The sequence below is a fragment of the Nerophis lumbriciformis genome, linkage group LG30 (genome assembly GCF_033978685.3).
Source record: "Nerophis lumbriciformis linkage group LG30, RoL_Nlum_v2.1, whole genome shotgun sequence".
NCBI lineage: Eukaryota > Metazoa > Chordata > Actinopteri > Syngnathiformes > Syngnathidae > Nerophis > Nerophis lumbriciformis.
The window spans coordinates 31,547,546-31,569,549 of record NC_084577.2 but is presented as its reverse complement, the minus strand read 5'-3'; the positions used below and the strand labels follow the sequence as shown (position 1 = coordinate 31,569,549).

The following is a 22,004-nucleotide window of genomic DNA, read 5'->3' as shown; positions in this document are numbered from 1 at the left end:
GAAGCAACATTTGGAAGTACTTTTCTGGTGCGTTTCGTAGCTGACGCCACGTTTATTTGGTACAATGTCACGTTTCCTGCGCATGAGCCTCAGTTCACATTAATAATAATAATACCTGGGATTTATATAGCGCTTTTCTAAGTACCCAAAGTCGCTTTACATGTAGAACCCATCATTCATTCACACCTGGTGGTGGTAAGCTACTTTCATAGCCACAGCTGCCCTGGGGTAGACTGACGGACATTGAAGTCACATGTTTTTGCTAAAGTGAACAACTCCATTAAAACATCAATTTACCCCAAAATTGGAATTTGTCATTAAACCCCGCAGTGTGAACGTAACCAGACAAGTTTAGGTGTGCACATACCAGGTGGGGTAGTACAATGTTGCATTCACATCTGCTCATTTCCTCTTTAGTTTTATTGATTTACTCTTTAGGTTCGAGGTTATTTGTAGCCTCTGTAGTTTAAATTGTTCCACAACATTTCTGAGGGGGAAAGAAAACTCTAAATAATAATCTCAGTGTCCAAGAACGGGGATAAGGTAGCACATTGTGGAATGTTTACAATCAAAACATGCATCCATCCATCTTCTTCCGCTTATCCAAGGTCGGGTCGCGGGGGCAGCAGCCTAAGCAGGGAAGCCCAGACTTTCCTCTCCTCAGCCACTTGGTCCAGCTCCTCCCGGGGGATCCCGAGGCGTTTCCAGGCCAGCCGGGAGACATAGTCTTCCCAACGTGTCCTGGGTCTTCCCCGCGGCCTCCTACCGGTCGGACGTGCCCTAAACACCTCCCTAGGGAGGCGTTCGGGTGGCATCCTGACCAGATGCCCGAACCACCTCATCTGGCTCCTCTCCATGTGGAGGAGCATCGGCTTTACTTTGAGCTCCCCCCGGATGGCAGAGCTTCTCACCCTATCTCTAAGGGAGAGACCCGCCACCCGGCGGAGGAAACTCATTTCGGCCGCTTGTACCCGTGATCTTGTCCTTTCGGTCATAACCCAAAGCTCATGACCATAGGTGAGGATGGGAACGTAGATCGACCGGTAAATCGAGAGCTTTGCCTTCCGGCTCAGCTCCTTCTTCACCACAACGGATCGATACAGCGTCCGCATTACTGAAGACGCCGCACCGATCCGCCTGTCGATCTCACGATCCACTCTTCCCTCACTCGTGAACAAGACTCCGAGGTACTTGAACTCCTCCACTTGGGGCAAGATCTCCTCCCCAACCCGGAGATGGCACTCCACCCTTTTCCGGGCGAGAACCATGGACTCGGACTTGGAGGTGCTGATTCTCATCCCAGTCGCTTCACACTCGGCTGCGAACCGATCCAGCGAGAGCTGAAGATCCTGGCCAGATGAAGCCATCAGGACCACATCATCTGCAAAAAGCAGAGACCTAATCCTGCAGCCACCAAACCAGATCCCCTCAACGCCTTGACTGCGCCTAGGAATTCTGTCCATAAAAGTTATGAACAGAATGGGTGACAAAGGGCAGCCTTGGCGGAGTCCAACCCTCACTGGAAACGTGTCTGACTTACTGCCGGCAATGCGGACCAAGCTCTGGCACTGATCATACAGGGAGCGAACTGCCACAATCAGACAGTCCGATACCCCATACTCCCTGAGCACTCCCCACAGGACTTCCCGAGGGACACGGTCCAATGCCTTCTCCAAGTCCACAAAACACATGTAGACTGGTTGGGCAAACTCCCATGCACCCTCAAGGACCCTGCCGAGAGTACAGAGCTGGTCCACAGTTCCACGACCAGGACGAAAACCACACTGTTCCTCCTGAATCCGAGGTTCGACTATCCGGCGTAGCCTCCTCTCCAGTACACCCGAATAGACCTTACCGGGAAGGCTGAGGAGTGGGATCACAATCAAAACAATCCAGAATATATTGGAATGAATATTTCCCACAAATAGAATCCAAAAACTTGAATTATTTATATCCGAATCTTTTCTTATAACTGCTTCAAGTTATTATATAAACACGTGAACAAATTCTTAGAAGAACCAGAACAAGGATCCGGTCTTTTGAACGGTTCTTTGAAAGGATCCGCTCTTTCTCGTTTATTGTTTTTCGGATTTACCTCGAACTATTCTTCAGTAAGCTCTTCTATTCTGCTATTTCCTTCGGGTTAAAATGTCGGTATTTTATGGATGCTGTCACACTTTGAGCGTTGTTTCCCACAAAGCCATCCATGTCCTGAGACGGAACGATCCGGCCTCTGCCAGCGCTAAAAAAGCCACGTTAATTACTGAGCGGTTTGCCTCGTAGCCCCGCCCACCGCCGACAAATACGTCATCTCGGGAAGAAAGAAAGCGTGAAACAGGAAATGACGAGAAGAAAAGCGACAGTGTCAGGGAGATGAAGGCCGTCGTGTCCAATCTGGTTCGTACCAATAAATAATAAATAAGAAATGATACAAAAAATACTCCTGTGGTATCGACCAAACCCTGTTGGTATCCATGTTTGAATCCAGCCCGCCGCGCGAGACCCCAGTTAGCGTCCGGCCTGGCAAAGAGCTACCACACAGTGGCTTCGTTCATTTCCGTGGGCGGGTGTGACAAGTGGTTGCTGTACCCGTTGGCGTTTAGAGACAGCGAGGTGAAGGGCGGGCTGGGCCCAAACACCTCGGAGGGCATACTGTGCAGGGTCCCCGGCATGCCGGGCTCGGGGCTCGGAGAGTCCCCGGGGTGGTGGGACATGATATCGGAAAAGCGCTGCACTTCGCTGGATGGATGGTGGCCCGGAAGGGGGTGGTCCATACCTCCCAGGGGTGTGCCCGTGGGGCCTGAAGAGGGCACAAAGGGCAGATCAACTGGGGTCTGGGCTTGCGACGAAGGTGGGCCCTGAGGAAAGAAGTCATAGTTCCCTCCTGGACCGTAATACTCGCTTTGATAATCTGCAGATTGACAAAATGAAGATGGATGAGCGGGGAGAAGAGAAATAACATTGAAGAAGGCATGTTTGAATAGTCATGTCGGCTACATTAGTCACAGAGCCGCTTGCTCTTAATTCATTCTCGGCTGCACTTGGGTGGCTAGAACACATCCAGGCTGCAGAATTAATTAAAAGTCGGTCCATTTCGTCGGCAATTCTACAAAAGCAATTCACTCCATCCGTAAAATATCAAATATTTGACTGATTTTAAACCCACAAGGGCTAACTTTGGTCACCAAGCTCGAAAGCTGACAACTGTCTTCAGAAACAAAGTGAAGATGTTCATGTTTTTAGAAAATACTACTAATTAAAGGTTTATGCTGGGTTGACCTGACACAGTTAAGTGTGTTGCTTTCCTTGGTGTTACTAATCCGTGTCATTGGCGTGTGACTCGCCGACTAGACTATAATAAAAACGTAATCTAGTGTTGAATATCAGGGAGGTAAGGAGTGGAATGCTGTCTCCGTGAGAGTTTGTCCGTTGTAATCATTCTATCCCAGAACTCCCACCCGCCTCCTCCCGAGCTACACAATGTGGAGACCACCATGTGAAACACCGACTAAGTCTGCAAACTATGCTAACGCTAGCTAGGATGACACATACACCTAGAACGCGTGTCATCAGCTTGTGTTGTTGTGGACTACACCACCCGTGTAGGATCCAGGTCAGGTCAACGTAAGTTCTACATAAGACCAGAGTAAGATCAATGTCAAGTCCATGTCAGATCGATGTCGGGTCCTATTGTCATATCAAAATATGATCAGAGTAAGATCGATGTCATGTCGACATAAGATCAGAGTTAGATCAATGTCGGGTCCATGTCAGATCGATGTCAGCTTGACATAAGATCAGCGTGAGATCGATGTTAGGTCTCTGTCAAGTCCATGTCAGATCGATGTCGGGTCCGATTGTTATATCGAAATATGATCAGAGTAAGATCGATGTCAGGTCGATGTAAAATCGACATAAGCTTAGAGTAAGATCGATGTCAGGTCGATGTCAGATCCACATAAGATCAGCATAGGATCGTGGTCAGGTCCATGTCAGGTCTATGTGAAGTCCATGTCAGGTCGATGCAAGATTGACATAAGATTAGAGTAAGATCGATGCTAGGTCCATGTCAAGTCCATCTCAGATCAATGTCAGGTGGACATTTGATCAGAGTAAGATTGATGTCCGGTCCATGTCAGATCTTTGTCATGTCAACATAAGATTAGAGTAAGATTGATGTTAGGTCCATGTCAAGTCCATCTCAGATCAATGTCAGGTTGACATTTGATCAGAGTAAGATTGATGTTAGGTCCATGTCAAGTCCATCTCAGATGGATGAGGAGTCGATGTAAGATCGACATATGATCAGCGTAAGATTGATGTCAGATTGATGTCAGATTGATGTAAAATCAGCATAGGATCGTGGTCAGGTCCATGTCAGGTCTATGTGAAATCGATGTAAGATCGACATAAGATAAACGTAAGATCGATGTTAGGTCCATGTCAGGTCGAAGTAAGATCCACATAAGATTAGAGTAAGATTGATGTCATATTGATGTAAAATCAGCATAGGATCGTGGTCAGGTCCATGTCAGGTCTATGTGAAGTCCATGTAAGATCGACATAGGATTAATGTAAGATCGATGTTAGGTCCATGTCAGGTCGAAGTAAGATCCACATAAGATTAGAGTAAGATTGATGTCAGGTCGATGTAAGATCCACATAAGATCAGCATAAAATCGTGGTCAGGTCCATGTCAGGTCTATGTAAAGTCCATGTAAGATCCACATAAGATCAGCATAGGATCGTGGTCAGGTCCATGTCAGGTTTATGTGAAGTCCATGTAAGATCGACATAAGATCAATGTTAGGTCCATGTCAGATCGATGTAAGATATAAATCAATATACAATGTACATGCAAAATGTATGTCAGATTGATGTAAGATATATGTAAGATAGATGTAAAATAGATGTAAGATATAAATCAATATACAATGTATATGTATGTCAGATCGATGTAAAATCGATATAAGATATATGTAAGATCGATTGTTAGATACTGTATATGTAAGATTGATGTAAAATATATGTAATATCGATGTAAAGTAGATGTAAGATACATGTCAGATCGATGTAAAATAGATGTAAATATCGATGTAAAATAGATTTAAGATCGATGTAAGATATATGTAAAATATATGTAAGATATATGTAAAATATATGTAAGATATATGTAAGCTATGTGTAAAATATATGTAACATATATGTAAAATAGATGTAAGATCGATGTAAAATAGATGTAAGATCGATGTAAAACAGATGTAATATACTGTATATGTAAAATATATGTAAAATAGATGCAAGATATATGTAAGATATATGTAAAATAGATGCAATATATATGTGAAATAGATGTAAGATCGATGTAAAACAGATGTAAGATAAATGTAAAATATATGTAAAATAGATGCAAGATATGTAAGATATATGTAAAATAGATGCAAGATTGATGTAAGATATATGTAAGATAGATGTAAAATAGATGCAAGATTGATGTAAGATATATGTAAGATAGATGTAAAATAGATGCAAGATCAATGTAAGATATATGTAAAATATATGTAAAATAGATGCAAGATATATGTAAGATATATGTAAAATAGATGCAAGATATATGTAAGATATATGTAAAATAGAAGCAAGATTGATGTAAGATATATGTAAGATAGATGTAAAATAGATGCAAGATTGATGTAAGATAGATGTAAAATAGATGCAAGATCAATGTAAGATATATGTAAAATATATGTAAAATAGATGCAAGATATATGTAAGATATATGTAAAATAGATGCAAGATTGATGTAAGGTATATGTAAGATAGATGTAAAATAGATGCAAGATCGATGTAAGATATATGTAAAATATATGTAAAATAGATGCAAGATATATGTAAGATATATGTAAAATAGATGCAAGATATATGTAAGATAGATGTAAAATAGATGCAAGATCGATGTAAGATCTATGTAAGATCTATGTATGATTTGTGTAAGAACAATGTAAGATATATGTAAGATTGATGTAAGATATATGTAAGATATATGTAAAAAAAATAGATGTAAGAATGTTAGCATTACATTAAAATACTGTTCATAAGTGTATAAAATAGATGCATTTAATTAAAATACTGGTCATAAGTGTATAAAATAGATGCATTAAATTAAAATACTGGTCATAAGTGTATAAAATAGATGCATTAAATTAAAATACTGGTCATAAGTGTATAAAATAGATGCATTAAATTAAAATACTGGTCATAAGTGTATAAAATAGATGCATTTAATTAAAATACTGGTCATAAGTGTATAAAATAGATACATGAAATTAAAATACAGGTCATAAGTGTATAAAATAGATCGATGTAAAACAGATGTAATATATATGTAAAATATATGTAAAATAGATGTAATATATATGTAAAATAGATGTAAAATAGATGCAAGATATATGTAAGATATATGTAAAATAGATGCAAGATCGATGTGAAATAGATGTAAGATCGATGTAAAACAGATGTAAGATATATGTCAAATATATGTAAAATAGATGCAAGATATATGTAAGATATATGTAAAATAGATGCAAGATATATGTAAGATATATGTAAAATAGATGCAAGATTGATGTAAGATATATGTAAGATAGATGTAAAATAGATGCAAGATCGATGTAAGATCTATGTATGATTTGTGTAAGAACAATGTAAGATATATGTAAGATTGATGTAAGATATATGTAAGATATATGTAAAAAAAATAGATGTAAGAATGTTAGCATTACATTAAAATACTGTTCATAAGTGTATAAAATAGATGCATTTAATTAAAATACTGGTCATAAGTGTATAAAATAGATGCATTAAATTAAAATACTGGTCATAAGTGTATAAAATAGATGCATTAAATTTAAATACTGGTCATAAGTGTATAAAATAGATGTAAGGGTATTTGCATGAAATTAAAATACTGTTCACAAGTATATAAAATAGATGTAAGGATGTTTGCATTAAATTAAAATACTGTTCATAAGTGTATGAAATAGATGCATTAAAATAAAATACTGTTCATAAGTGTATAAAATAGATGCATTAAATTAAAATACTGTTCATAAGTGTATAAAATAGATGCATTAAATTAAAATACTGGTCATAAGTGTATAAAATAGATGTAAGAATGTTTGCATTAAATTAAAATACTGTTCATAAGTGTATAAAATAGATGCATTAAATTAAAATACTGTTCATAAGTGTATAAAATAGATGCATTAAATTAAAATACTGGTCATAAGTGTATAAAATAGATGCATTAAATTAAAATACTGGTCATAAGTGTATAAAATAGGTGCATTAAATTAAAAATACTGTTCATAAGTGTAAGAATGAAATGAAGTTGTGATTTAGACAAAGCAAGTGTGTGCTTCATGTTAAGTTGATGTTATAGAATGTGCTTATAAAGATTGTACACTTTTTGTTGACAATCATTCAAAAGGTCACAACTTTAGGAGCCTTTTACTTCATAATATATTTTTGTTTTTTTAAATCCTTACTTGAAAACAACTTGACACCGCTTTGTGCTTATTACCACAAATTGAACAAAGAACATTTACATTGAAAAACATTGAAAGCATTTATTGAGTGTCTTATTTGCTGTTGTGAGGTTTTTGCTACAACAGTCAGACTTTCTGAGGTGAAAAGCCTGACTGTGATATTTTCTTAGCTTCTTTTCTGTTGAACTGTAATATTCTATTAAAACATTACGACTGTTAGCAGATTTAAAACGAGCTTTAGTAGTAATTGACATGACACACTGCTAGTTTAAGAAAGTCCACCTCTCCTAAATGGTTGCTATACGTCACTGAAAGACTTCATGAGTAGAAGTCAAGTACAAAACTGGACAGGACGTATTTGAGGACATTTGAAAAGTTACTTTGTCACGCATTTGAAGAAGAAAACTCACCTCCGTAGTAAGAGAAAGGTCCATTAGGGATAAGCTCTCCTGGTTCCAAGCGGTCCACCAGGGTCCTCATCCGCCTGGGGCTCCTAAAGAAGGCATGCCTTCGGGCCCCCAGAGCACTCAACTGCTTCATGCGTCTCTCTTTGGAACGACGGTTCTGGAACCACACCTGAAACACACCAGGTCTCTCTTACCAATCACATACAATTCATCTCAGACGCTGAACCTCGTTAAACGTCTATTTCGCCTAAAAGTGCCCCCATGACACTTTTTTTGTTTTATTCTAGAAAATACTCATTTATATCCAGTGACATGTCTTCAGTCCCTGACCACGTTAGTTAGATATGATATCTAACATATGGTGTTTGTAATCAGGGCCGGCCCGTGGCATAGGCCGTATAGGCAAATGCTAAGGGCGCCGTCCATGAGGGGGCGCCACGCCAGTGCCACAAATGTTGGAGAAAAAAAAAAAAAAGAAAAAAAGTTGGTACTATTATTTCTAAATACAAAAAATAATCCCACGTTAATTAAAATGCAAAGTAAAGCCTATTTAATAGAAATATTATTTGTTACAACATTACGCCCCCCCTCCTCCCCCCGCACGGTGCGCCCCCTCCCTTCCCGTATCATGACTCTTTTTGGACGTCACCACATCAAAAAATCAACACAAGATGTCAAAACGGCCAAAACTGTCAGGTGCCCAGGGAAGAAAAAAGAGAAAAGAAGAGGAGGAGAAACGAGAAAAGACAGAGGTAGCAGGTAGGTGAGCCGAACATGAAATTATTTGTCTGTTACAGAATGTGATAGTAACCCGGCTTTTTAGCATTAAGCTAATGTCACATGATTCGGCAATTGCCAATCAATAAATAGCTAGTTCTGTTTTAACGTCGGGTTAATATTGTGGAGGGGGCTAAATTGTTATGGAAAATAATAATGTAACGTTAGGTAATTACAGTACTCCCACCTTACATTTTTCAGGGACATTTGTGTTAGATCTTTTAAGCAGCTGTTTTTTGTTTACATTGTTATTGCCTTCTGGTTAGCTATGTTTGCCCTGCAGGTAATAGTCACTTTTCCACCCCTTTATATATTAGGTATAGTTGTAAGTAAAAAAAAAAAAAAGGTCAAAGACAAAGCTATTCGGTTTCTTGTGAGTATATACACTTCACTGCCGATGTGGGGGGGGCGCCACCCAAAATCTTGCCTAGGGCGCCAGATTGGTTAGGGCCGGGCCTGTTTGTAATGTACACATAATATGCAATCACTGCACAAAACAGGTGTAATTTCCTTAAATAAATTAAAAACAATGTTGAATATTCAAAATAAAAATGGTATAATTCATTATAAAGAAAAAAGTACATATTAAATCCTACATTTTAGATATTCATTTAATATAAAAGTATAATAAAAGCATTTTAACTGATTTTGTATGGATTTTAATTGTTGCTACATATGTAATTCAAATATGTTATGTATTTAATGTAAATTGTACAATATATTCTTGCACATTTTAGTTTTTTTTATGGATTTTTATTATTGCTAAATCCTGTAGAACAGGTGTGTCATTGAGGGCCACATTGCAGTTATGGCTGAATATTATTACAATGTGAATGTACAAGGAGTCGCCTTATATATAATATCACACATTTTATTATTATACATCATTTTTGACGTACACGGTAAATAAAAATATCTGTGGTATTTCCCACAATTATCCCATTAAATTGACCTTGTTTTTTGTTTTTTTTTACAGCATCACTGTATTTAACAGTAAAATTCCGGCAACTGAGCTGCCAGTTTTTTTTTTTTCCCGTACAATCTATCGTTTTTGTTATAATGCACAATTTAATGAGTAATATAAGTCAAGTAGATATTTAAGTATTTATTCAAATTTTATGCTATTTTGTGGAATGTAAGCTAATATATTAGTTGCCGTATTAGACAATATTAATGTTGAAAAGATATGATGTACATGAAGAATTAGATGAAGTACTTTATTGATGCATATTATTTCCAGACTTTTAGCGGGCCAAATAAAATCATATGGCGGGCCAGATGTTGCCCACGGGCCTTGAGTTTGACACCCGTGATGTTTTTTACTATATCATTTAAATATATAGTATATGTAAATAATAACAATTGTCTGATATTTGCATCTTTTAGTTTTCCTAATGATTGTTGCTAATAGTCAAATACCCTCATTTGTTGTTAATAATTTATAATAATTTGTTAATAATATTAAAGTCACTAGTGACATTAATTACATATTATGTGAAATCATTAAATCTAATGCAAGTATATGAAATATATTGTCATGTCTGTGTAATCATGTTTTGTTTTAAGTCATGTTTTGTTTAGTTTCTGGCTTTTCACTCCCTTGTCTTGTTTGCATGATTACCCATTAGTTTCACCTGTTCCACGTTTGGACTCATTGTGCACTCTTGATTGTCACCATAGCAACCCATTAGTTTTCACCTGTCACGTCACGCACCTGTTTCACGTCTTGAGTCACGCACCTGTTTTCGTTAATCATGTCTGTAGTATTTAAGTTCAGTGTTTTTCAGTTTGTCTTTCTGACGACATCACCACATTTATGCTCTGTCCATGCCTGATACTTATTTCCATGTCCATTCTTCATGCAACTATTTTTGTCCAAGCCAAGTAAGTTTTTGTTCCATGTTTATAGTCTTTTTGGTTTCATAGTTTGTTCTCCGCCATTGTGCGTATTTTTCGTTTGTACTTTTTTGCTATAGTCTTTTGGTTTCATAGTTTATTCTCCGCCACTGTGCGCGCTTTTCGTTTTTTTTGATATAATAAATAAATCATGTACCTTCATTCCCGTCTCGCCCGTGCCAACTTTCCGTTGCATCCCGGAAAAGCAAACACCCAAGACCAAGTCTTGACATATATTCCTTAAGTCTGGGTTTGTAATGTACACATAATGTGCAATCACTATGCAAAAAAAAGGTTCTTTTTTTCCTAAACACATTAAAAACAATGTTGAATATTTATTACAAAATAAAAATATTTAAAAATAAGAAATGATGTATTGAATCCAAAATTGTAAATATTATTTTCAAAATAACATTATAATATAAACATGTTAATTGTTTTTGAATGGATGTTAATTGTCGCTATATCATATTTTGATACATATTTTTTTTTATAATATATCCATGCACATATTAGTTTTTCCAATTGATTGTTATTGTTGAATATTTTTCTATATAATTGAAATGTTTGGAATATTTTTAAAACATAATTGTCTAATGCAAGTATATGAAATATATTCCTTAAGTCTGGGTTTGTAATGTACACATAATGTGCAATCACTATGCAAAAAAAAGGTTCTTTTTTTCCTAAACACATTAAAAACAATGTTGAATATTTATTACAAAATAAAAATATTTAAAAATAATAAATTATATATTGAATCCAAAATTGTAAATATTATTTTCAAAATAACATTATAATATAAACATGTTAATTGTTTTTGTATGGATGTTAATTGTCGCTATATCATATTTTGATACATATTTTTTTATAATATATCCATGCACATATTAGTTTTTCCAATTGATTGTTATTGTTGAATATTTTTCTATATAATTGAAATGTTTGGAATATTTTTAAAACATAATTGTCTAATGCAAGTATATGAAATATATTCCTTAAGTCTGGGTTTGTAATGTACACATAATGTGCAATCACTATGCAAAAAAAGGTTCTTTTTTTTCCTAAACACATTAAAAACAATGTTGAATATTTATTACAAAATAAAAATATTTAAAAAATAAGAAATGATATATTGAATCCAAAATTGTAAATATTATTTTCTAAATAACATTATAATATAAACATGTTAATTGTTTTTGTATGGATGTTAATTGTTGCTATATCATATTTTGATATATATTTTTTATAATATATCCATGCACATATTAGTTTTTCCAATTGATTGTTATTGTTGAATATTTTTCTATATAATTGAAATGTTTGGAATATTTTTAAAACATAATTGTCTAATGCAAGTATATGAAATATATTCCTTAAGTCTGGGTTTGTAATGTACACATAATGTGCAATCACTATGCAAAAAAAGGTTCTTTTTTTCCTTAACACATTAAAAACAATGTTTATTACAAAATAAAAATATTTAAAAATAAGAAATTATATATTGAATACAAAATTGTAAATATTATTTTCAAAATAAAATTATAATATAAACATGTTAATTGTTTTTGTATGGATGTTAATTGTCGCTATATCATATTTTGATACATATTTTTTTAATAATATATCCATGCACATATTAGTTTTTCCAATTGATTGTTATTGTTGAATATTTTTCTATATAATTGAAATGTTTGGAATATTTTTAAAACAAAATTGTCTAATGCAAGTATATGAAATATATTCCTTAAGTCTGGGTTTGTAATGTACACATAATGTGCAATCACTATGCAAAAAAAAAGGTTCTTTTTTTCCTAAACACATTAAAAACAATGTTGAATGTTTATTACAAAATAAAAATATTTAAAAATAAGAAATGATATATTGAATCCAAAATTGTAAATATTATTTTCAAAATAACATTATAATATAAACATGTTAATTGTTTTTGTATGGATGTTAATTGTCGCTATATCATATTTTGATACATATTTTTTTTTATAATATATCCATGCACATATTAGTTTTTCCAATTGATTGTTATTGTTGAATATTTTTCTATATAATTGAAATGTTTGGAATATTTTTAAAACATAATTGTCTAATGCAAGTATATGAAATATATTCCTTAAGTCTGGGTTTGTAATGTACACATAATGTGCAATCACTATGCAAAAAAAGTTTTTTTTTTCCCTAAACACATTAAAAACAATGTTGAATATTTATTACAAAATAAAAATATTTAAAAATAATAAATTATATATTGAATCCAAAATTGTAAATATTATTTTCAAAATAACATAATATAAACATGTTAATTGTTTTTGTATGGATGTTAATTGTCGCTATATCATATTTTGATACATATTTTTTTTATAATATATGCATGCACATATTAGTTTTTCCAATTGATTGTTATTGTTGAATATTTTTCTATATAATTGAAATGTTTGGACAATTTTTAAAACATAATTGTTTAATATATGCAAGTTGTGGTGTTTTGTTGACATATTATGATAATGTTGTGATGTGTCTGAGTTATTCATTGAGAGGAGACAATGGGAAGAAGAGCCATGAAAAAGGTCTGAAGCTCATCATCTTGGCTTCAAATGCTAATCTTGGCTAAATACGATCGCACAATCCTCAGCTGTGCCAAAACTCCCGGCAGCCAGTTGGCGACTTTGCCTCGCCAAGTGCGCCAGGAATTTTTTTTTTTTTTTTTTTTTTAAAGGAGGCATATAAATTACCCATTTCCTAATCAACCTCACCAGTCGGCCAACTATTTTTTTCCCCCTTGTAAATGAAATCCACGTTCAATTCCAGTGGAGGAGGCCGCTTGTAAATTGGGGTGACGAATGTGAGAGAATGGAGCCTGCACGGCCTCGCCAGTCTGGCAGCTTGTGTTGACACCTCGCCATCAAACATAAGCTGTCACATGACACCTTTTAATGAGCGCATCATGTCGGGAAAGATGCATGGTCACCGGAAGAAGCGGAGCCGCAGAATTGTACGTGTGCTACGCAGGAGAGTGTTTTTCAACCACGCAGTCTGGTGTGCCGTGGGAGATGATGTCATAAAAATTATTTTTGTTGTTGTTGAGTGTCGGTGCTGTCTAGAGCTCGGCAGAGTAACCGTGTAATACTCTTCCATATCAGTAGGTGGCAGCAAGTAGCTAAATGCTACGTGGATGTCGGGAACATGCTTTGTGGTGATCACAATATGCGGGAGGTAAAAAGGTTAAACCAAAAATAAACAAAAGGTGATTGCCGCTAAGAAAAGGCATTGAAGCTTAGAGAAAGCCATGCAGAACGGAACTAAAACTGAACTGGCTGCAAAGTAAACAAAAACAGAATGCTGGACGACAGCAAAGACTTACGGCGTGTGGAGCAGCAGACGGCGTCCACAAAGTACATTCGTACATTACAGGCCCGGCCCTAACCAATCTGGCAAGATTTTAGGTGGCGCCCCCCCACATCAGCAGTGAAGTGTATATACTCACAAGAAGCCGAATAGCTTTGTCTTTGACCTTTTTTTTTTTTTTACTTACAACTATACCTAATATATAAAGGGGTGGAAAAGTGACTATTACCTGCAGGGCAAACATTAGCTAACCAGAAGGCAATAACAATGTAAACAAAAAACACCTGCTTAAAAGATCTAATACAAATGTCCCTGAGGAATGTAAGGTGGGAGTACTGTAATTACCTAACGTTACATTATTATTTTCCATAACAATTTAGCCCCCTCCACAATATTAACCCGACTTTAAAACAGAACTAGCTATTTATTGATTAGCAATTGCCGAATCATGTAACATTAGCTTAATGCTAAAAAGCCAGCTACTATCACATTCTGTAACAGACAAATAATTTCATGTAGGCTAACGTTACCTACCTGCTACCTCTGTCTTTTCTCGTTTCTCCTCTTCTTTTCTCTTTTTTCTTCCCTGGGCACCTGACAGTTTTGGCCGTTTTGACATCTTGTGTTGATTTTTTGATGTGGTGACGTCCAAAAAGAGTCATGATACGGGAAGGGAGGGGGCGCACCGTGCGGGGGGGGGGGCATAATGTAACAAATAATATTTCTATTAAATAGGCTTTACTTTGCATTTTAATTAACGTGGGATTATTTTTTGTATTTAGAAATAATAGTACCAACTTTTTTCTTTTCTTTTTTTTTCTCCAACATTTGTGGCTCTGGCGTGGCGCCCCCTGATGGACGGCGCCCTTAGCATTTGCCTATACGGCCTATGCCACGGGCCGGCCCTGGTACATTACATGACAATCAACAATGTCCCCGCAAAGGACGGCGACAACTTAAATAGCCTCGATTGCTAAAACAAAGTAGATGCGGGGGGAATAGCGCTCAAAGGAAGACATGAAACTGCTACAGGAAAATATCAACAAAACAGGAAAAGCCACCAAAATAGGAGCACAAGACAAGAACTAAAAGACTACACAGAGGAAATAACTCCAACTAAGTCAGGGGGTGATGTGACAGTAGTTTGAGACAAGAACTATAGTCATGCATGCTAGGTTATGGTTTGAATTCTTATCCAACACTTGCCACAACAACTCATTTTTTTAAAGTTTTCTGTTGATGGTGTAATAACGGACTACTCACTCCCGTACATACTGTCGATGTTTGAACTTGATTACCCGTATTAGACTACTGCAACTCACTTCTTGTCAGCAAGAAGATCCAGAAGCTGCAGTTCTTACAAAATAGTGCTGCTAGGATCCTGATGAGAGTGCGGAAATACGACCACATCACACCGGTTCTCAAATCCCTTCCCTGGCTTCCTGTTCCACTCAGGATCGAATACAAAGTCTCCCTACTAACTCACCAGTGCCTCCATGGAAATGCCCCCCTCTACCTCAAAGAACTTCTCACCCTCTAAACCTCCTCCAACCTCCGAGGACAAAGCTCAGAACTATGGGAGACCGGGCTTTCTGCTCCGCCACTCCCAGTCTGTGGAACGCTCTCCCTGACCACCTGAGGGCACCACAGACTGTGGATGCTTTTTAAAAAAAGGCTTAAAAACCCTTCTTTTTAAAAAAGCCCTTTTTTAGATATATGTTTTTAAATGCACTGTAGCACTTTGAGGTTGTTAAGCTCAATGTAAAGTGCTTTTACAAATAAAATCTATTATTATTATTATTATTAGGGCCCGCATGGCCCATTGCATAAGAATGGGACATAAGGACCTATTGAATTCTAAAGGTTTTATTATTATTATTATACCGGCCGCCTCTTTGAGCTGCAATTTGACCCACTTAACATGCTTCAAAACTCACCATATTTGACGCACACATCAGGGCTAGCGAAAATTGACTTTTGATAAAAAAAACAAACCCCAAAAATAAAAATTGCGCTCTAGCGCCCCCTAGGGAAAAAAAAAACTAGACTGCCTGTAACTCCCACTAGGAAGGTCGGAGAGACATGAAACAAAAACCTCTATGTAGGTCTGACTTAGACCTACATTTCATAATAGTACATTGTCGGGCTAAAATCAACAGGAAGTTGGCAATTCCCCCTTCAAGACAAAAAAGTACTAAAAACAGTAACTTTTGCCTCTTTGAGCTGTAATTTGACCCCCTTAACACGCAAACTCAAAACTCACCAAACTGAACGCACACATCAGGACTGGCAAAAATTGCGATCTAATAAAAAAACCTAACCCCAAATTTTAAAATTGCGCTCCAGAGCAATTTTTGAATAAAACGGAGAAAAAACTGCTCCTCGGAAGAAAAAAATGACAAAACTGCCTGTACCTCCCACTGGGAAGGTCGGAGAGACATGAAACAAAAACCTCTATGTAGGTCTCACTTAGACCTACATTTCATAAATTGACAACCCCCAGCAAAAATCAACAGGAAGTTTGCTATTCCCCCTTCAAAACAATTTTTTTGTAAAAACCGGTCACCTTCCTTCAAAAACAATCTCCTCTGAGCGCGTTTGTCGTTTCGCCTTCAAACTAACACAGGAGAGAGATTGAACCCTTGTGATTACAATGACAGAAGCGCTTTTTTTCTAACTGCTCCGGTTTTGATTTTATGACCCTTCAAAGACCCGCTGCGCTGATGCTGCTGCGCTGCTGTTTTTTTAAGATGGCTGCTTAAAAGCAGGAAGCACCAATGTGCCCACACAATGCAGACAAGGTAGGTACACTAGACAAAAGTCTTGGGACACTTCAGACTAAAAGTAGACAAAAGTATTGGGACACTTATGACTATCACTGGACAAAAGTATTGGGACATTTAGGACTAGCACCTGCCAAATACGCGGGCCCGACCAATGCTGCTTGCAGCTTTAATTATTATTATTATTATTATTGATTAAATTGTGACTGTGTACGATATTCATTGTACTCTAACCAGCGTTGTCCTGGTCAAACATAAAAAGCCATGAGTGGTCTTGCGAGCGTGTAGCTGGGAGACGCTACAACTTCCTGTTTACATTGGGCACCTCACGCAAACAACCAATCACACACCTTCTTATTGGGACGCGAGTTAGATTGATCGGTGCTAAGCGTCAGAGTATTTCCGAGAGTATTTTCCGTTGGCTGCCGACACAACACGAAAAAGTAGAACGTTTAGAACGTGCTTGCAAAGTACAAAGAAGAAGAATTATGATAAACACTGTCAACATCAGCTATAGCCGCCCTTAACAGCAGGCCCGGCCGACCTGTCTGACAAGCCTGTAAATGTGTGTTAGTCATGTATGATGTCTTTTTGTTATTTTTTTTAATTTTTTAAAAAAATTTTTTTGTGTGATGTGTAATGTCTAGTGTTTAAATGTACGGCAGTGACAATGAATTTCCCCAAGGGGACCAATAAATCTAATCTAATCTAAAAAAAACATTATCTTCATCTCAGTATGTTTATCATGACTGGCTTCATGATCTATTACAAGAACGGCTGTATGAATCATTCACGGGTGTCATTGTGCGACAAAAAGAAGTCAGTAAATGAACGTATGTATTTGTAAACGCTCTGAAGTGGGGGAGGGGTAGGAATGAATAAGCTTTGCTTCTTCCTACTCCTTTTCGGACATGATGTCAAGTGAAATGATATGAAATGGTGTGATGTATATTATGCTGTAAGTGTGTTCATGTTACAAATCAACTAAAGAAAGAACGAAAGAAAGAATTATCGGTAAATTGAGTGCAGCAAAAGTATCAATTTTCTTAGGTACATCATTATTGACTGTACATAAGCGTTTAAAAAACAAAAGTGTTTTTTTTCTATTTGTCGCACTTTTATTATTTCATTATTTTTATCTTGCAATCTTACTTTTTATCTGAACCCTTTCACCGTATTTATTTTGCACTATCTTGTTTAGCTTATGCATTGTTTATGATCTTTGTTTGTTTTTGTTTTTGTTCTTTGCTCTATGCTTTTTAACCTGCAAAGCACTTTGGTCCAATTTAAAAATTTTTGTAAACGTGCTATATAAATAAAGTTGCCTTGCCTACATAATGACTGTACCGTGCGTTTTTATTTGTTCTCAGCATTTTTTACTATTGAAACATACTTTCTGTCATTTCGTCATGCTCCCGCGTTTGATAACAATAGAGCGTTCTATTTAAGAAGACATTTGATACTTTTACTCCGATAGACTAACACTAGGACACAAAAGTTGAGCTAAGGAAAATAAGGACAAGATATATGACATACCCAATTCTTCCCAAAATTAAAGAAATGCAATTTTAAATTATTAATGCAATATACCCTTCAAAGGATTTTTTTAAACTTAAATGTAACATGGAGGTTGATGGCTGTTATATATGTGGTGATGTAGAGGATGTCAATCATCTGTTTGTGGAATGTAAGGCTGAAACGACGCGTCGACGTAGTCGACGTCATCGGTTACGTAAATACGTCGACGCCATTTTTGTGCGTCGGCGCGTCGCATATTTACGTCACACTACTGTCATGGCGTAGCGCAAAGCAGACGATGCGAGCGAGGGGAAAAAAGCACGCCAAAAGTGTGGGAGTATTTCAATAAACGGCCTAATAATGTTGTTGTATGCACACTGTGTCGAGCGGAAATGGCCTATCATAGCAGCACAACGGCTATGAACGAACATTTGAAATGAAAACCCCCGACAGCGTTCTTGCCATCACCATCAACAAGTCAATCGTCCGCGTGCGTATACGTTGTCATTATTACACAAAAACATGAATGTGTCATTTGTATCTGCGTTGTAAATTCATAAACTAAAGCACTGTTTGCTCTGAGAGGCGCGTTTGGCGTGCCTGTTCAGTGTTTACAAAGACGCGCTCCTCTTTAACGCTGTGGAGAGGCGGCGGCGGCGAGCGAGCGGCGAGGCGGGGCGCGCCGGGAGCGACGCCGCAAGAGACAGGGGACGACGAGCGAGCGAGGAAGAGGAGCTGAAAAGCGAGGAAAGAAAGAGAAAAGAGTTGGAAGAGAAAAGACTTTGTGTAAAATTAAAAGATTGTAAACCTGGCAAAGCCGTCTGGCGTTCAGTCTGTCGGTCCTGAAAGAACCCCACGGCACAAGACGTGTCACAAACGCTAACGTTAATTAGTTGTGCAAATACCTTTTACAACATTAACAGTTACATATACTATGTACAAACCAACAATTAACTTTCACTTTAATCATACTATCATTGTTGTGTTCTTAAGCAAAATAAGCAATACTTTTACTTTTGTTGAAATGTTTACACTGTACACTTTTTTGTATTGGATGTTTAGCTTTATTTTTGCACATTTTAGCAAATAAGCAATACTTTTACTTTTGTTGAAATGTTTACACTGTTACAGAATATTTCCGTTTTGCACTTTTTTGTATTGGATGTTTATCTTTATTTTTGCACATTTTAAAGCAAAATAAACAATACTTTTACTTTTTAAATGCTTATACTATTCCAGAATATTAAGATTTGCACTGGATGTTTACTTTTATATTTGCACATTAAAAAGCAAATAAGCTACTTTTAATTTTGTTAAATGTTAAAAGTTTTAAATGTTTACATTGTTACAGAATATTTTGTCATGTTGTTGTCAATGTTGACTGAGTGGCCATACTTTTTTTTTTGTAAATAAAAGCCATGCCTTTTGAAAAAACTGGCCTACATTTATTTTTTCCTCTTCATTTTAAATAAAAAAAATAATCGGTAAAAGGAAAAATAATCTATAGATTAATCGAAAAAATAATCTATAGATTAACCGATTAATCGAAAAAATAATCTATAGATTAATCGGTAGAAAAATAATCGTTAGCTGCAGCCCTAGTGGAATGTGAGCGTGTACATGTGTGTGTGTGAGAGAGTGTACATGTGTGTGTGTGATACTGTACGTGTGTGTGAGAGTGTACATGTGTTTTGGGAGGAGATGAGAGATGGGCTGAGAAACAAGGGTGTGGAGATGTCCCCATCCTCTATAGAAGAGATCACCTATGGTATTTTTTTTATAAAGGACTGTAACATAGAAATGTTTGTCAACATTATTATGCTCCAGGCAAATTTTTTTCTACATAAATGTCAATTTATGAAAATAAGGCCTACATTTCCTAATTGGCTTAATGGGTTACAATTATCAATCAAATATTAGAGGATGATTAATAGTACAAAATCACTTAAATTTATATCTTTGTTAAAAACATTTAAAGTGATTTAGGTTTTTTTAATTATTATAATTGCTTTCATATTTTTTTGTATTATTACTCTATCTGTATTTGTTTTCTTTCCTTGATGTTGAAAGTGCCTTGACTTTTGTGTAAATTATAAATGTATGTTTGTTTAAAAAAAAAAAACTTGGGTCCGGTCTTTAAAATCGCTACTTCCGGTTCCGGTGTCGGGATATGAAAACACATTAATTTTGTTCTGCTTTCATTTCTGTTGATATGTTTGTAGATGTTTCTGTAGGAGTCTTGAAACTTTGTGCCACGTCTAAAGTATCTTCTTGACATGTTAGCCAGAGTCTCAGGCACACGGCACAGATCTTTATATCCGCTAGTGATGGGTTGATGAGGCGTCATGAAGCGTTTCGACACATTGCAAAACTGTATTGATACTGTGTCGATACTGTGTCACTAAATACTGACATCTGCTGGACATTAAAAATCCCTACAGGCAACCTATGGACCGACTCAACTGACACTGATTTGTTATCCTAGTACAGGGGTCACCAACCTTTTTGAAACCAAAAACTACTTCTTGGGTACTGATTAATGCGAAGGGCTACCAGTTTGATACACACTTAAATAAATAAATATATTGTCATTTGTAAGTTACACGTAAGTGTGATTTAAACAAGAATAGCTAAATAAATAAATGTATATATATAAAAAAAAAAGGGTATTTCTGTCTGTCATTCCGTCGTACATTTTTTTTTTTCCTTTTACGGAAGGTTTTTTGTAGAGAATAAATGATGAAAAAAAAACACTTAATTGAACGGTTTAAAAGAGGAGAAAACACGAAAAAAATTAAAATACAATTTCAAAACATAGTTTATCTTCAATTTCGACTCTTTAAAATTCAAAATTCAACCGACAAAAAGAAGAGGAAAAACTAGCTAATTTGAATCTTTTTGAAAAAATTAAAACAATAATTTATGGAACATCATTAGTCATTTTTCCTGATTAAGATACATTTTAGAATTTTGATGACATGTTTTAAATGGGTTAAAATCCAATCTGCACTTTGTTAGAATATTTAACAAATTGGACCAAGCTATATTTCTAACAAAGACAAATCAGTATTTCTTCTAGATTTTCCAGAACAAAAATTTGAAAAGAAATTCAAAATACTTTGAAATAAGATTTAAATTTGATTCTACAGATTTTCTAGATTTGCCAGAATAATTTTTTTGAATTTTAATCATAGTAAGTTTGAAGAAATATTTCACAAATATTCTTCGTCAAAAAACCAGAAGCTAAAATATTTATTATTCTTTACAATAATTAAAAAAAAAAATGTACTTGAACATTGATTTAAATTGTCAGGAAAGAAGAGGAAGAAATTTAAAAGGTAAAAAGGTATATTTGTTTAAAAATCCTAAAATCATTTTTAAGGTTGTATTTTTTCTCTAAAATTGTATTTCTAAAAGTAATAAGAAGCAAAGTAGAAAATAAATGAATTTATTTAAACAAGTGAAGACCCATCCATCCATCCATTTTCTACCGCTTATTCCAAGTGAAGACCAAGTCTTTAAAATATTTTCTTGGATTTTCAAATTCTATTTGAGTTTTGTCTCTTTTAGAATTAAAAATGTTGAGCAAAGCGAGACCAGCTTGCTAGTAAATAAATACAATTTAAAAAATAGAGGCAGCTCACTGGTAAGTGCTGCTCTTTGAGCTATTTTTAGAACAGGCCAGCGGGCGACTGATCTGGTCCTTACGGGCTACC

The 22,004-nt window shown here is 35.8% G+C and overlaps 1 protein-coding gene across 2 annotated transcripts in view; it reads right to left on the bottom strand.

The window, feature by feature from the left end:
• Positions 1-1,610: 1,610 nt before the first annotated feature.
• Positions 1,611-22,004, bottom strand: part of lhx1a (LIM homeobox 1a) — a 32,862-nt gene continuing 12,468 nt past the window's right edge. Inside the window, exons 4-5 of one of the 2 annotated variants that reach the window (XM_061926010.1) lie at positions 7,958-8,123; positions 1,611-2,911 (exon numbers count right to left, since the gene is read on the bottom strand). In XM_061926010.1, the coding sequence (XP_061781994.1) occupies positions 2,532-2,911; positions 7,958-8,123 (546 nt within the window). In that variant the 3' untranslated portion in view covers positions 1,611-2,531. The remainder of the gene's footprint in view (positions 2,912-7,957; positions 8,124-22,004) is intronic. The other variant, XM_061926011.1, reaches the window with a different exon arrangement.